This window comes from Mangifera indica, chromosome 3, assembly GCF_011075055.1.
Source record: "Mangifera indica cultivar Alphonso chromosome 3, CATAS_Mindica_2.1, whole genome shotgun sequence".
NCBI classification, from domain to species: domain Eukaryota; kingdom Viridiplantae; phylum Streptophyta; class Magnoliopsida; order Sapindales; family Anacardiaceae; genus Mangifera; species Mangifera indica.
This window is the reverse complement of record NC_058139.1, coordinates 812,807-830,044: the sequence shown is the minus strand read 5'-3', so window position 1 is coordinate 830,044 and position 17,238 is coordinate 812,807. Positions and strand designations below refer to the sequence as shown.

Genomic DNA, 17,238 nt, shown 5'->3' with positions numbered 1-17,238 from the left:
ACCATTAGGGTCGTTGGGGAGTCTATTTTCCCAAATGGCACAGATTTGATATTTGCCAACAAGCTTGAGCAGCATTTAAATTATAATTCTTGTTTCAGAGGGGAATGAGAAAAAACTTTCAGGGGGCGTTTGGTTTGGGTAATGTTTTATTATCAAAATAGAAAGATTACTTTGAAGATAAATTACTTAGAATATTACTGGGTATAAATAATTACTATGTTTGATAAAATTTGGTAGGTATAAATAATTATTGTGTTTGGTTAAAAGTAATAAAAGATTACTAGTAAAATATTTTACTTAAATACCCTTGAATATAATTATTTTTGAATATTTTTTATATTATTTGTCATATTAATTAAAAATAAATTTATTTTTATCTCAAAAATTAATAAATAATAATATAATTATAATAAACTCAAGATTACTTCAGTAATCTTTAAATACCTAAGGTGAAGGTGGTAATCAGATTACCATCTATATTACCTGTTACGTCAGCATTGGTAATAGAAGATTACTGTAATCTTTTATTACTGACAAACCAAACAAGGAAATAAAAGATAGATTACCAAGGTAATCTTAAATAACTTCAACCAAACGCCCCCTCATAGTCTGTCATTATGCAAGGGAGGTATTCGCCTTTCTCTAATTTGGCATTAGGAGGTTATTAAGTGCATCTTTCTCTTGTCTAAAGCTTATCTAGTGATCCAATTGTTGACTCAAGAAGTTATTATATTCTTATTTTGATGATAACAAACTAATATTTTTCAAATTAGATTAACTACGGACTTTACTTGAGTTTAAATTACAAGAATTCATCAAATGTATTTAAAAGAGTATTAAGATGAAAATAAAAAACAAAACTCAAATAAAGAATTCTTGAAGATTTAAAGAAAAACTTAAGTCTAAGTAGATGTTTTTATAATTTTGAAGCATTAATCTTGATTAGAATATTTATTTGCATATGAAAACTTACTCAAAACTTGTTCTTATATCTTTCACATTTTGCGTTAAAATGTCATTTTTCAAACTTATTGAGTTAAGCCAAATTTTTATTAGATTTTAATAACTCATTTGAAATTCTAAAGTTTTATGGACTAAAATTTCATATCTTAAAATTCGTTTTGAAAGAGTTTTTTTAAAATGGGTTAAATTGTCACTTTTCAAGTTTTAGGGGTGAAATTGTACATTTTTAAAATTCAAGAGGTAAAATATAATAAAATTCAGTTGATCGAATTTGACCAGCCAAATTTTTCGATAATAGCTTTCAAATTATCTAGAAACCATGTATTTTGGTTTTCAGAAATTTGGTTGACCGAATTGTGCTATAATTTTCTAATGGCTAGTGTCATCTAAATACCATGAAAGTGTCACGTCACATCTGGTTGATTGAATTAATCTAGCCGATCAAATTTTGTGTTTTCTAGAAAATTAACGATTAGTTTTGTGTATAACAGTAATTTTTCTCTATATAAACTCAATCAAATCCATTTGAGAAGAACTTTTGTCATCAAGAACTTTTATATATTTGAGAGCAAATTAATTTTGAGTTACTCATTTGCAAATCCTCTTCTCTAATCAAAACTTTTACTTATACACTTTTTTTTAATTTTTGTATTGAATTACATTGAGTTAAAACTTTGATATATACTTTTTGAGAGAGATTTTAAGTCTTATCTTCTTATTAATTTATATTATAAAAGAGTAAGATTTACTCTTAGTGAGACTAGAAATTTTTAGAAAGAGAAAGTGGACTCTAACACTTGTAAAAATTAATAGTACCTTGAAAGTTATTTGTATTGTAAAAAAAAAACTTAGTTAAGATTTTATCAATTAAGAATTTGTAGAATACTCCAAGGAACATAACTTAGAGGAGTGGATGTAAACTGGATTGCACTGAATCATTATATATCACTTGTTTGATTTTCTTTTCCTGTAAATTCATATTTTGTATTGTATGTTATTTTGATTATGTTAATTATTTGAAATATATCTTGACATTTTCATAAATTGGATTGAAATTGGTCATCATTCATTAAGTTGCTTAAATTGATTCAATTATTTATTTTATTAAAAATTATTTTAAATTAACTAATTCGTCTCCCTTTTTAGGCCATTCGATCTTTCACCGATAACATCTAGCCTTTCAGTTTAGTGAAACATCCCATACCAATTGTTCGTAAATTCTACTTGTTTGGTGTAGTTCTACAAAAAAGAGTTTTAGTTGAACATAATCAAATGGATATGATAATACATTCTAACAAACATTTGCACATAAGCTTAAACCCTAACTCATTTCTATTTACAACAGACAAAAAAACAAGAATCGGCAACAATTGGCTCTGGAAAACATTTTCAAACCCTGTCAGTACTAGAAAAAGAAAGAAAATCACATACTACCAACATAAAAACTCTTGCTAGGGCGAATTCAGTACAACAAATACAAAAACCGAATTTTTAACATTAGATCAAACATATTACAGTACCAAATTGCAGTACTAATCTGTCCAATAGGACTCTACAATTTGCCACCTTATAACATTTCCACAACAGTACAAAAGCCAAAACCAAAAACAAAATCTCTTCCAACAAAAAATAAACAACAGAACCAAAATGTTGTCAATCGCCTCCCATTATTGTTGAGGTCCCAGAAGTTACAAGCGCAACAAATTCTACATAAATACACCAATAAGGTACTTGACTCACCACAGACGATGCTTCATCAGCTCACGTACCAAAACAAATGCCTTCTTCCAGCCACGTCTCAGACCGTTCGTGATCCAGACAAAGTTTATGGAAGTGTCGTCCGCAATTGGCTGGAATCTTCCATCGCCCGACTCCTTGCTTCGGAGAGAGACGATTTTTGAGAGAATGGATTTAAGGGAGACAATTTGGAAGAGAATTAGAAGATGGAATCAGATTAGGGCAAAAGATGTTAATGGAATGGAATTAGAACATGGAAGGAATTGAATTAGGTCAGAAGATGTTAATGGAATTAATTGTTAATTAAAGCAACAAAACAACTTTGTTTTGTTAAAAAAAAAATCTTAAATTCCCACCTAAATCGGACCAAAAACCATAAACCATTTTATTCAAAATTTTCAAACCGACTTATATTGTTTTTCAACTTAAACCAAACCAAACTACAATATTTAAATGGTTTGCTCAAATTTTACGATTTGAAAGTTTTTTTGTATTTTCAAATTGCATATATATTGCAAACCAGACACATACCGTAAAACAACTTAAAAAGCCGCAACTAGCAGACAACATGAAAAGCATCTTAGAATTTGATGTCAATGTGCAAAAGATACTAAAAGATACCAAAGATAAAGAGACACGTACATATAAATCATATACTCCCAAATAAAGAGAAACATAAAACATAAAATTTATAATAATACTTATGCTATTTTGAAATAAACAATAAATAGAAATTCATATACTCTAAGACAAATTTTTCAACCCAGGAGAACTTAAGTTGAATCTAAAACTGTTGAACCCACATTGGTGGATTAACAAAGCTGTACGAGTTATCCTGAAAATGGAAGTGTGGCTCAATACTACCATCTAGGATGTTATATATTCCTATATCCTTCCCTCCTCCCTTGGGGTGAAATTCTTCATTGAGATAAAATTCGTAACAATCATCAGTAAAGTATATGCAATTAGCTTTGCAATAAAGGGCCTCCTCAGAGAATGAAGAGTTAAAACCCAGAAACAGTGCTCTATTACCCAAATCTTTTACCTCAGTCCAATTATTATTTCCCAAATCCACTTGAAAAACCTTAAATCCAGTAGTTCCATAACTCCCCTCTTCACCGTCTTCTTCATAAATCTTTCGTTCAACCACAATCAATACTCCTACCGATTCCATTATGTACAAAACCGACTGTAGAGACTTTTGATGTGGCATTTGCGCAACTTCTACTGAAACTTTTTTGGTGAGATCACACTGCATTATTTGACCTTCATCATTAATGGAATAATATAGCCCTTTATAATAGGTGATATCATAATTGTATACAGTAGACTCAATTGGGATCCATGATTTATCACCAGGTTTACAATATGCAATATCTCCGCCAGCTCCACAAAGAACCATTACCATGTAATCTGATGTGGACATGGGATTGGCTGATAAGACAAATTTAGAGATAGAAAGTGCATGCAGCCGAGTCGGCTCAACAACTCGAGAAATAACTTCCCAGTATCTGAAAGTCTTGGGATGAGGCAATTTAATTTCAAACCGTGAAAAAGGATGCAAAAGAGCCATACATAAATCTGCTTCGGCGATTGTTAGAAGCCAGCCCCTTGAAGATAAACATCTTCTTGAATTAACTTCAGGTAAAATAAAGTACCGAGTTAAATCCGCCGAAAAACTGTAAAACCCGCGTTGATCAGTGGGCTTCTCTGGTGCTAGCATCAGCAATGGGGTGAGTTTAAATAAAAATCTCGGCTTTTCCATAATTGCAACAGATCGCCATGAGGAACAAACCGAACCAAAAGCAACAAAATCCTCGTACGACGTTAGATGCGTAGTGATTTCCAGCAAAACATCAGGAAGCAGATTTGCCCAATCAGCCATGGCAACGGCGGCGGCTTAGATCAGAGAACTTTCAGAAAGCGTTGGAAGGGGAGCTTAAAATCTGAAACTGTAGCCCTAGGACAAAACTGTTTATACGCAAAGAACTCTGAACGGCTGAGATTGAGATTTTAATATCTGAAACCGAAAAGTAGAATATATATATTGGGTGATCTTCCTAATAACCTTAGACTTATGCCAAATACTAATTCTATTCTGATTTAGTTTTACAGATCATATCCAATACCTGCATCTTCAAATTTGGAAAATAATAATTATTTTTATATTTAATTAATTTATGAGGACAATAATACCCTTTAATATATTAAAACTGCCAACAAAGTGTGTTGTGATGATTTGGGAAATGATAAATTTCAAATTAAACTTTAATCTGTTAACTTATGAGGACAATCCTACCCCTCACATTTTGAAAATTACTTGGCCCTATTGTCCGGTGGTCTGGAAGATTTTTTATGGGTTCAAATATTACTGGAAGCCCATAAACAGAATGGCTTAAGACATGATGGAAGATGTATCCAAAACATAGTATTGGAGCATTTAATCATTTTGTTTACAAGAACGCATAAAAATTAAGGCCAAAGGACTTATTCTCCTCCCCCCAACCCCCAAAGCTATGCTGATTTTCCAAGTTTCCCCCGTTAATTTTGAAAATCTCATTTAACTACTCATGGATGGTTTTAATTAACTAAATTTGTTAGTTATATCATTTTCCTTTTCTAAACCCTAAAAACAAACAATTTTTTCCAATCCAAGTTTTCAAAAAACAGAATTTTCCCTTTTAGAGTTTCCAAACTTTCAAACTGAATTTTTTAAAAGCAACCAACGATCTCAAGATGATGTTTCTTCCTCTCTGGTGTCTCCTCCCCGGTTGTGCGGCGTCTCCTCCTCCTCAGCGTCGTCTTCATTGACAAGAACACCAAGGAGGAGTAGACGTTGCATGGCTAGAAAGAGGAGACGCCAAAAAGAAAGAAACATCGCCCGGAGATCGTTGGTCACTGCCGAAAAATTCAATCTGAAAGTTTGAAAATTCTATAGGGAAAATATTATTTTTGAAAACTTGGGTTGGGAAAAATTATTAGATTTTAGGGTTAGGGGGAAAATAAAATAAAATTTTATTTTATTTTAATATTACAAATAAAATGATGATTTTGTCCTTAAAACTATTAAGTTTAACCGTCGGTAAATGATATTTTCAAAATTAACATGAGAAAACTTGAGAAATCAGCATACCTTGGATGGAAAATAGTCCTTTGGCCTAAAATTGAATCCAACACACAAATATTAGTCCCAAAAAACCATTGATTCTGAAGTAATTTTGGGTCATAAACAACATCTCAGAATCTCAATTACTTCACTTCTTGACCTTTTGGGATCATGACGCAAATCAAAAACCTGAGAGTACAAGAAAGAAAAAGATCGATGATGAAAATCTAAATGGAGAAGAAGACAGTCCAGGAAAAACCTGAAAAGGTATCTTATATAAGAAATTAAATAAGGAAAAAAGATTCATCTATCAATCTCAAGTGTTTCAGGGCCCTCCATGATACTCTCCAGAGAGGGTTTCCAAGCTTCAACTTTCCCTCTTCCTCTCCCAATTTCAGCCAAAACATCCTCTAATCTTTTCCCTACATTGCTTTTCAGCTGAATCATTAGCCACTGCAACTCCTCCTTCGATCGAACTATCTTCACCTCTAACCCGCCACCGCCTTCAACAAAATCCATACTCTTTTACAAACTCCTCTTCTTGTTGCTGCTCCTCGGCCCCTTCCTCTCGTCTTCCGCGGCCTCTCTGGATGCAATTTCCCATCAGAAAATTGAAAAAATTAAAGAATTCTGTGAGAGGAAAAAGAAGAAAAATATTTCAGAGACTTGGTATTGCATGTGAGAATGTGTTGAATATACCACAACATTAAATGTTTTATGAAAATTAGTAACTTTATTCCAAATTGGGGAACGGAAAAAGACAGTTCTTGTGTGGGGGATAATTAATTAGATCTTTAAATTTTAGAAAAAAAATAAATTTTTTATTTTTTTAAATATTTTAATAAATGATCATTTTACTTGTAATAATAATAATGAAATTTAATATATAAATAGTTGTTTAAATTTTTCATAATTAACAGATGAGAAATTAGATTTTTATCATACTTCGGGTGAAAAATAGTCATTTGACCTTTAATATACATTATGCTTATATTGCACGGTAAACAAACTTAATGTAACATTTTTATTGAGATTTCACTGTAATTTTATGATCTTTTTCTAACATATGTTTTTAGTACAGAAATATTCGATAGGAGCTTCTCTTGCATTGATTATTTAGAATTTTCTTTGGAGTCTATTTAGGATCAATAAACAGAATTTGTGGGTTTATTAGTAAAACTTGAACTTGTAGCCAATTGGGTTGGGTAAATGAATTTTCAGTGCTCGTGTCCTCGGAGTGATGTTTCCTCTATAGTCAATGTTAATTTGTGTTTGTTCTGATACTTTTTTGTCTCACTAACATATTCACTTGTGCAATTGGTAGATTATTGCATAAACATACATACTAAATGATTTCATCTCATTGTGCCTGTATTTTTTTAATTTCCATTTCTTTCATTAAATTTGAAGAGGCTATTGTCAGATTGTGTCTACTTCTCATTATTATTATTATTATTATTATTATTATTATAGTAAAACCATGAGTTTTTATCCAAACAAATCAATCCATTATATATAAAAAAAGTATATTGTTTTCAGCTTATAAATAAATAGACAACTTTACAAAGCAACAAAGCAAAAATATAACACAATTATAGAAAAATAAGCAATATCACAACAAACTTGAATGTCTATATCTCACGTTATATGTATAAAAAACAAATCTCTACTATCTAAAATATAATATCAAATGTGTCTAAAATATTGTCAAATTCAATGGTAGACGAAAGAGAAAGAGACGTTTTTCTAAGAGTTATATAAACAAAACTACATCAGACAACTAATCATGTTTCAATACAGATACTGCTTACTTGAAAATCAAATCGTAATCTCGATCGGTCAAAATGAAGAACGATGAGTCTTCTACCAGCACTCCAAAAATTAGAGCAATCCAACAGTGAAATTGAGAAAACAAGAAAATCTCCCATAAATGTGCACTGAAAACCCAAAACGACATTTTTCCCCTCTTTTCTCTTCTCTTTTATTCTGACTTTTGTGTGTTATTTATATATATATATATATATATATATATATATATATATATATATATATAAATTGAATCTTTATTTTGATCTAATTTATGAATATAGTGAGTCAAACCTTTTCATTAAATAAATTTGAGTTTTTTTACATGGAAAGGAACCCAAAAGCCCAACAATATAAGGGGTTAAATTTAAAAGAAAAATAAAGTGTAAGGTAATGAAATTTAGAAGAATCAAGCTAAAATATTAAAGATTTTATTGATATTTTGCATATGTCAATTAACCCTCCTTGATCTCATTGTTCCACCTATACATAAGTAGGGTCGTATCTGAATTGAGTTGGCTCGATTCAGTTTAACTTAATTTAAATTCATTTAGTTCAAATTCAAATTGAGTTCAAATTGAAAAAGTTGATTTTTTTTTTTAAAATAAGTCAAACTTGAACTACGGGTATTCGATTTGAATTTATTATTCAAATTTATGGCTTGACTTTAATTTGAATTTATAATTTCAATCGGTGGCTCAAATCTGTGGTTTGATTTCGTGTTTAATATGTGTATTAAACACATTCAAAGAAATTTTTGAACTCAAAACGTATTAAACGCATATTTTACGTCATTCTCGTATTAAACACAAATTATATGTCATATTTTAAGTTTATTGTATTTTTGAATTTTTTGCTAAACTTAAAATACAAAATTATCTCTTATATTTTTAATTATTTATGAAAATGTCACTGTCATTTAAAAAAAAAAAAAACCTCAACAACATTTTTTTCTTAATTCTCAGTCCTAATTTTGTGTTTTCCTCCCTTATAACCTGTACAAAGATTTACTTTGATCCCATTAAAATCCAAACTAATTAATTTATTTATTTTTTCAACTAACTGATATATTACTTATTATATAGAGAATTTTGAATATGTATTATCTTATATTATGTTTAATAGTTAATCAAATATTTTATATTTGAATTGTTGTATTGATTTTCAATATAAGATTCGTAAGTACTAAAATTATTATGATATTGTCGTATTTTTAGAAATTTGTTATTGATGATGTATTGTATTAAACTTATATATACACATTCCATACTTATTTTAATGCAAATTTTAGGGACTTTTTTTAAAAACATATTTTTTATTATTTATCATATTATACCTATATAATTTACATATCATTTTTTTTTTCTATTTCCATATTCACTAATTAGAAAAACAACCAGATTGCACATATATTGCACATCCCTATATGTATTTTCAAATTGCACATATATTGCAAGCACAAGACCAGATTTCATATTGAACAAGCTAAGCAATGAAAAACAACCAGACACATACCGTAAAGCAACTTCGTTATTTGATTATCAGATTTAGCAAGCAGACATGACAAAAGAGGGAATCGAGAATGGAGGGGAAGAAATGTTGATTGACGCTTTGAATCAAGACGCCGTAATTCCTGAAGGCTTCAATGCTAACTATCTCAAAGTCTATTACAGTAAATTTTATGTAATTCAGTTCGTAGTAGCTACGATTTGATTCCTCTTTTACTTTCTTTTGGATTAGGGTTTATTATTACTGGAATTATTATAGTTCTGTTAATATTACATATTTTATTATCATATTCTTTGGGTGTACAGTGGCCGCCGAGGCGTTCATTGTTGGGTTTGTGATGGAAAAGCGAGAAGGTAATACCATAAAGAATTGAATGGTGTTTTCTCTACTCACATATGTGTTGAGGCAAAGAAATTTCAATTGTACTGCCATTACTCTGTAGGTAGACAAATGAGCAGAGAGGAGCTATTGCTGACTATTTTCGTTTGTACAAAAGGTGTTATATCCTGTTTTGAGATGAAATTGGAATTGTGGGGGACCATTGTTAGTGTTAAATTTAATTGATGTTGTTGATTTTGCAATATGGTCAGGGCAATGAAAATAGTAATAAGAAGGTTTCTCTGCCAGGTCCAGCACTTCCCTATATGTACTTTCAAATTGTAATATGTTCAGGGCAATGAAAATGGTAATAAGAAGGTTTCAAATTGTTTACCTGAAGCTTCTAATACAACATTTTGGTGCCTTGGATTAAAAAAACGATTTTTTGATTTGAAACTTTTTTGCACATCCCTATATGTACTTTCAAATTGCATACATACTGCAACCGCAAGACCAGATTTCATATTGAACACGCTAAGCATTGAAAAGCAACCAGACACATACCGTAAAACAACTTAAAAAGCCAAACCATCTTAGAATTTGGTGTCAATGCGTGAAAGAATTCCTAAATGAAATGAAAATAGAAATACTATTTTAAGAACTCCTTCCATAAAATTGTGTAGCATTCAAAGTTTCACATGCAGGAATTAGCAGTAGTTACCGTTCCCATCCCTTCTCGTTGGGGCTGGGCAGCAGTAGTTACCGTTCCCATCCCTTCTCGTTGGAGCTGGGCAGGCATGGGAAGTCAGCTCTGCGTGTGTTGCAAAGCGGTTGTGGCAGCTGCCACAACCGTGTTTTAAGTTCTTATGGACTTTCTTACCGTGGTGGATCATTCCACGTCGTTCGAAGGATTTACTCGGATAGGAACAGTTAACACATGTGAATTCAGCTGCAAAGAAACCTCAGAGGAATTAAAGAAATTAAAGATTTTAAAGTCATAAATTATTTCAAATGCATGGAACTAGTTTGCAAGCCCAACCTGCCATTGTCGACGGTTCTTGACTTAAAAAGAAACCTCTGGACTAGTTTAAACCAAGGGAAGCCTCAGAGGAATTAAAGAAATTAAAAATTTTTGAAGCTATAAATATTTCAAATGCATGGAACTAATTTGCAAACCTTTCCAACCTGCCATTGCCGACGGTTCTTGGCTTAACAAGAAACCTCTGGACTAACGAGTTCAGAGGAATCAGTGTTTCTAGTAAATTTCAAGAGACTCGATGAACCTGCCATTGGCGGCGGTTCTTGACGGTAAACTTTATATTTATGAAAAAAATATATATATAGTGGTTGTTTTTTATAATCTATACACCTCTGCGCTAATGTGTTCAGAAGAAGAAACTCACCGGTGGACGATCGTGCCATTGCCGACTGTTCTTGAGGTTTTAAGTAAAACTGAAAGCTTAGCTTCTCCGCTTCAATTGAGCAGCTGAACTCGTTGCCTCAGCCCTTCTTTCTCTATTCAAGAGACGGCTTTTCCTTACCCTTAACTTAAGCGCCAGTTCTGCTTTCCATTCGTCAGTCGAGTCAGGCAAGCTTCGTGCTTAAGTTTAATGTAATTTATGTTTTTATCATAAAAATTGTGGCCTCTTATAGTCTATATGAAAAGGGAAATTATCAAAAATGGTCAAACTACCCTCCCACTAAGCAAAAATGCACAAAGTCACCATTTTCAAGCAAAAATGCCCAAATTCACTGTTCCTAAAAAAATGCCCATGACTTTTTTGAAAATACCAAAATTACCCTTCCCTTCATTTATATAAACCTCCTCACTCACTAGAAGGGGTTAAATGAAATTTTATTAAAATTAGGGGGTATTGTGATATTAAACATTATAAAAGCATTATAAATTTCTCAATGAAATTTTAGGAATAGATAATTGAGGGGTCAAACGAAATTTTATTAAAATTTTGGGGGGCATTTTGATATATCGACTCATATTTTTAAGATTTCTGAAGAATTTTTCGATTGTTGCCATTCTAGGATTTTTCAACTTTTAAAATTCGAATTTCGGTTCCGTTTTTTCGAATTTTACCGTTTTACGAGATATCGACTCGTGTTTTTCAGATTTTTAAAGAATTTTTCGATTGTTACCATTCTAGGGTTTTTCAACTTTTAGAATTCGAATTTCAGTTCCATTTTTTCGAATTTCACCGTTTTACGATAGATCGACTCGTATTTTTTAGATTTTCGAAGAATTTTTTGATTGTTGCCATTATAGGATATTTCAACTTTTAGAATTCGAATTTCAGTTCTTTTTTTTCGAATTTCACCGTTTTATGATAAATCGACTCGTATTTTTCAGATTTTCGAAGAATTTTTTGATTGTTGTCATTCTATGGTTTTTCAACTTTTAGAATTCGAATTTCAGTTTCGTTTTTTGAATTTCACCGTTTTACAATATATCGACTCGTATTTTTCAAATTCTGAAGAATTTTTCGATTATTGCTATTTTAGGGTATTTCAACTTTTAGAATTCAAATTTCACCGTTTTACGATACATCACTCAAATCACATATAGAATGAAATCAAATACATATCTATATATAATGACAGATAAAGTATATCGTACACATACGCACATACAATAAATATATACATACGAACATATGAAGAACGATAAACAAACAACGAGATAACTAAATATACATCCGTGAGCTACTTGACAGCGTCCAGATGATCAACTAACTGTAAATAATCTGTGGACATCTTCTTTCGTCGATCATTCTCCAGCAAAACCTTGTGAAAAACATACAACAAAGTCATCTTGACAGCGTCAATATCGTCATCCCCGCATGGCCTCAACAAGAAAACACGCTCTATGTCGTGATACTGCACCTTCGAAAAACCTCAAAAGTACGTATCTCTGATCCTATGTCCGGAGGAGCGAGGCATATATGAAGAAACATCAGTCCGTCTACTAAACGAAAGACCTGTCACTAGCGCAAACTCAAACGGGCTAAATCTCACATCAACCCCACTAACCCTGAACCAAAACTTGTCTCTGGTAGAGGGTCGATGTAGCTGTCGGAGTAGAAATACATAAACAAATATCCCAGAGAATTTGGTTTCGGGTAAACGAAGGAGATACCCGAAACATGTCCTCTCAAATAGTCGAAGCTGATTCGGGGTCAATGTAAAAGTAATCCTAGATAATGCGTTGCGTTGTGCATGACATATCGCATCTGCCCGAAAGTGTCTGGACTCATCGAGGATTCGCAGCTCGTCATCAACCCGTTTTCTTTTGCGAGAATTATCTTGCACAAATTTTAAAAATTCGTTAAACATTCAAAAAAAACAAATAGGTAAACAAATGTATTCGTGGAAAAAACATAAAAAGAAGAAAAATACGAAATAATGAAAAAGGAAATGACAAAACTTAACAAATAAGATTGTTCGAATTCTAGACGTTGAAATACCTTAAAATGTCAATAATCGAAAAATTGATCGAAATCTAGAAAATACGAATCGATATAGCTAAAAAATGTGAAATACGGAAAAACTGCAATGAAATGTGATTTCTATAAGTTGAAATACCATAGAATGTTAACAATCGAAAAATCGACCGAAAATAAGAAAATATGAGTTGATATATCCTGAAATGATGAAAATCGAAAAAACGAAACTGAAATTCGAATTCTAAAAGTTGAAATACCTTAGAATGGCAACAATCGAAAAATTCTTCGAAAATCTGAAAAATACGAGTCGATATATCGTAAAACGGTGAAATTCGAAAAAACGAAACTGAAATTCGAATTCTAAAAGTTAAAAAACCCTAGAATGACAACAATCAAAAAATTCTTCGAAAATCTGAAAAATATCAGTCGATATATCGTAAAACGGTAAAATTCGAAAAAACGAAACTGAAATTCGAATTCTAAAAGTTAAAAAACCCCAAAATGAGAACAATCAAAAAGTTCTTCGAAAATCTGAAAAATACAAGTCGATATATCGTAAAACAGTTAAATTCGAAAAAACGGAACTGAAATTCGAATTCTAAAAGTTGAAAAACCCTAGAATGACAACAATCGAAAAATTCTTTGGAAATCTGAAAAATACGAGTTGATATCTCGTAAAATGGTAAAATTCGAAAAAATGAAACTGAAATTCGAATTCTAAAAGTTGGAAAACCCTATAATGACAATAATCGAAAAATTCTTCAGAAATCTGAAAAATACGAGTCGATATATCGTAAAACGATAAAATTCAAAAAAACAGAACTGAAATTCGAATTCTAAAAGTTGAAAAACCTTAGAATGACAACAATTGAAAAATTCTTCGAAAATTTGAAAAATACGTGTCGATCTATCGTAAAACGGTGAAATTCGAAAAAACGGAACTGGAATTCGAATTCTAAAAGTTGAAAACCCTAAAATAGCAACAATCAAAAAATTCTTTGAAAATCTGAAAAATACGAGCCGATCTATCATAAAAAGGTGAAATTCGAAAAAACGGAACTGAAATTCAAAAACACGAATCAATATATCCTATAAACGAAAAAATCAAAATATTGAGTTGAAATTACATCATTACATCGTAAATTGTGCCAAAAAGCTCCAAAATTCGAAAAATCGAATCTCAAATTTGAAAATTACATATGGAAAAACCCTAAAACAGAAAAAACGGATATAAAATTCGAAAACTACTCGATCAGAAACCCTAGATAACAAAATTCTCAATTTACCCCCTCATGAAAATTCCGTTTTAAAACAGGTCAACTGGCAAATTTCTAAAAAAACCCGCTGTGTTCTAAGGAATTTCCCCCGGCTCCCCAATATTTTAACAAAGCGATTTTACCCCCCTAACCCACGGTCAATGTCTGCTGACCGTGGGAGAAATCGTTTGACCGTGGGAAATACTGTTCCCACGGTCGGACTGCCGATCTTTCGGCAACCATTTTCGGCCAAAATTTGGTTGTTTTGGCCTCCGATTTTTTCATAAATCAAATCTACACGTTGTATAACACAAAACCCCTCAATCAATTCAACGAAAACAACCAAGAATCAAAACATTTTAAGCATTGTTCAAATCGAAACCCTAAAATTTCAAACCGCAAAATCTCAATCAAATCTCAATAATATGAGCAATAACTTGATTCAAATAAGATTACGAGAGATATACTACCCTTCTTTGTCATTTGCCGTTGCCGGAAAGCAAGAGAATCGGCGGAAATCTAATCGACCGTGGGATGACCGTGGGAAAGTGGGAAATTTTGAATTTTCTTTGAATTTACACAGTGAAATGACCGTGGGAAGTAAAGAAATTTGTTGTGTTTATATATGGGGGTAGTTTCGTCATTTCACAAAACCTGAGCATTTTTGCTTAAACTTGAATATTTTGAACAATTTCGCTTAGATCCCCTAAATTTTGACTATTTTTTATAATTTCCCATATAAAAATTTGGGTCTTAAAAAATGTTAACGGGGTCAAAATGGTTGACATTTACGGGGAAAGCAAAAAAATTAGTACTGTACGGATGTGATATGTATCGCATGATACAATACGTATCAAAATTTAATATAATATGGTGTATGTATTATACAAGATGATATATATCAGTAAAATTAATGATACAAACTGATATACTTTTTTAATTAAATTGAACGGGTAATTAGAGGTAGATATAAATCAAACCGAGTTTAAACACTCTTCAGCTTGAGTTTAACTCAAATATAACATAATTCAATTTGATTTGAATTGATTGATTGAATTCGTAGCTTGATTCAGTTCAATTTAGATTTATAATTCGAATCAATTGTTTGAATTAGTGTTTCGGATTTGTAGTTTGAATTTATAACTCATTGATAAAATAACGTTATTTTACCTAATTAATATGCAAAATCATCAATTCAAATCGAATTTGAGCCCAACCGAATTGAAGACCTCCTAACTCGAGTTAAGTTTGCTTTAAAAAATGAACTAAATCTTTCGATTTGAATTTAACTCCAATTCAAATAAAATCAAATTGAGTTGGACTCCCTTCTATGACTAAGCCGACTTAATTTGGATGTAGCTTAAAATTAATTGACTTGACCGAATCTATTTATTTTGTAAAGCAAAAATAATTTTCGTATTATAATTGAATATTTAATATATGACTACATATTCTTTATTTATTTTTACTGCGTTACTTGTTTTATATAATGAAGTTTAGTTATAATTGTTAGTATATATATATATATATATATATATATATATATATATATATATATATATATATATATATATATATATATATATAAAACCACTTTAGTAACAATTTAATAAGATGATTTTAGTCTTTCATTTATGTTTTAAAAACAGGCTAAGGGACTTATTCCCACTTGAGTTTTGATGTGTTCCCTAATTCTCACCCACGGAATTTCAAAAACTTAAATGCTCACTTATAAGTTGTTAATCTTAACCAAAACCATTAGTTAAAGAGGGTAAAATTGTCATTTTATCACTAAACCTTAAAATTTTAAGAGTTTATATCATTCCCCCTCCCCCCCCCCCTTTCAATAGTTTTGAAAACTAACATTTTCTCTACATAAAAGTTTGAAAATTTTATTTTTTCAACTAAAGTTTTATCTTCATTGTTCAGCAACGGGAATCCACTATTGCCATCGGTCAACCACCCTAGCATCCTCTTCTCTGGTTGTTGACCTTTCCACAGAAGTAGGTTCGTTGGACGAAGATGAAATGTCTTTGTCAGATGAACCTACTTCGGTGGGAAGGCCGACGCCCACAGAAAAATATGCTAGGGTAGCCAGCGAATGGTAACAACTGATTCCTATCGCTAAAGAATGAAGAAATAACTTTAAGGGGAAAAGTGAAATTATCAAACTTTTGGATAGAGAAAAATTGTTTGTTTTTCAAACCATAAAGGGAAAATTATACAAATTCTTAAGTTTTAGAGTTTAGTAATAAAATGATAATTTTATCTCTTGTTTTAGTTAAAGTTAATAGCTCATAGATAGATATTTAAGTTTTTTAAACTCTATAGGTGAGACTTTAAAAATATATCAAAACATGGGTAGAAATAAATTCTCTAACTTTAAAAACATTGTTGATATTAAATTGAAATAGAAAATAAAATAAAAAATATAACAAAAAAGAGTTTTAATTTAATTTTTAAAATCTTTCATCATTTTATTTTGAAAAGGTGTAGCATACAGACACCGAATGTATATTGCTTACGTCCAATTAAAAAATATACGGGTTTATATTTCGATGGCAGACAAAAGAGAAATTGACGTTTTTCTAAGAGTTATATAAACAAAACTACGTTGACAAATAATCATGTTTCAATACAAATAATTGTTTACTTGAAAATTAAATCGTAATCTTGATCGTTCAGAATGAAGAACGATAAGTCTTCTACCAACAATCAAAAAATTAGAGTAATCCAATGATGAAATTGAGAAAACAAGAAAATCTCCCACAAATGTTCATTGAAATCCCAAAACGACATTTTTCTCCTCTTCTCTTTTCTCATTTATTCTAACTTTTGTGTGTTATTTATATGTATATGTTGAATCTTTATTTTAACCTAATTTATGAATATAGTAGGTTAGACTTTTTCATTAAATAAATTTAAGTTTTTTCGTATAGAATGGAACCCAAAAGCCCAACAATATAAAGGGTTAAATTTAGAAGAAAAATAAATTGTTAGGGTTCAAAGCAGTAGCAATGAAATTTCGAAGAATCAAGCTAAAATATTAAAGATTTTATTGATGTTTTGCATATGTCAATTAACCCTC

The 17,238-nt window shown here is 30.9% G+C and overlaps 1 protein-coding gene and 1 long non-coding RNA gene across 2 annotated transcripts; both read right to left on the bottom strand.

Moving 5' to 3' along the window:
• Positions 1-3,484: 3,484 nt before the first annotated feature.
• LOC123210694 (F-box protein SKIP23-like) lies at positions 3,485-4,585 on the bottom strand. The gene has a single exon (XM_044629179.1). The coding sequence runs from the start codon at positions 4,583-4,585 to the stop codon at positions 3,485-3,487; it is 1,101 nt and encodes a 366-aa protein (XP_044485114.1).
• A 5,287-nt stretch (positions 4,586-9,872) lies between these two features.
• LOC123209973 lies at positions 9,873-11,037 on the bottom strand. Its single transcript, XR_006501185.1, has 2 exons — positions 10,843-11,037; positions 9,873-10,388 (listed from the first exon to the last, which is right to left on the bottom strand). It is a non-coding gene; the product is annotated as an uncharacterized LOC123209973 (long non-coding RNA).
• Between the last annotated feature and the right edge of the window lie 6,201 nt (positions 11,038-17,238).

Bases quoted from the DNA above. Each gene is read 5' to 3' on its own strand.
- LOC123210694 (XM_044629179.1), bottom strand. From the start codon at position 4,585: ATGGCTGATTGGGCAAATCTGCTTCCTGATGTTTTGCTGGAAATCACT.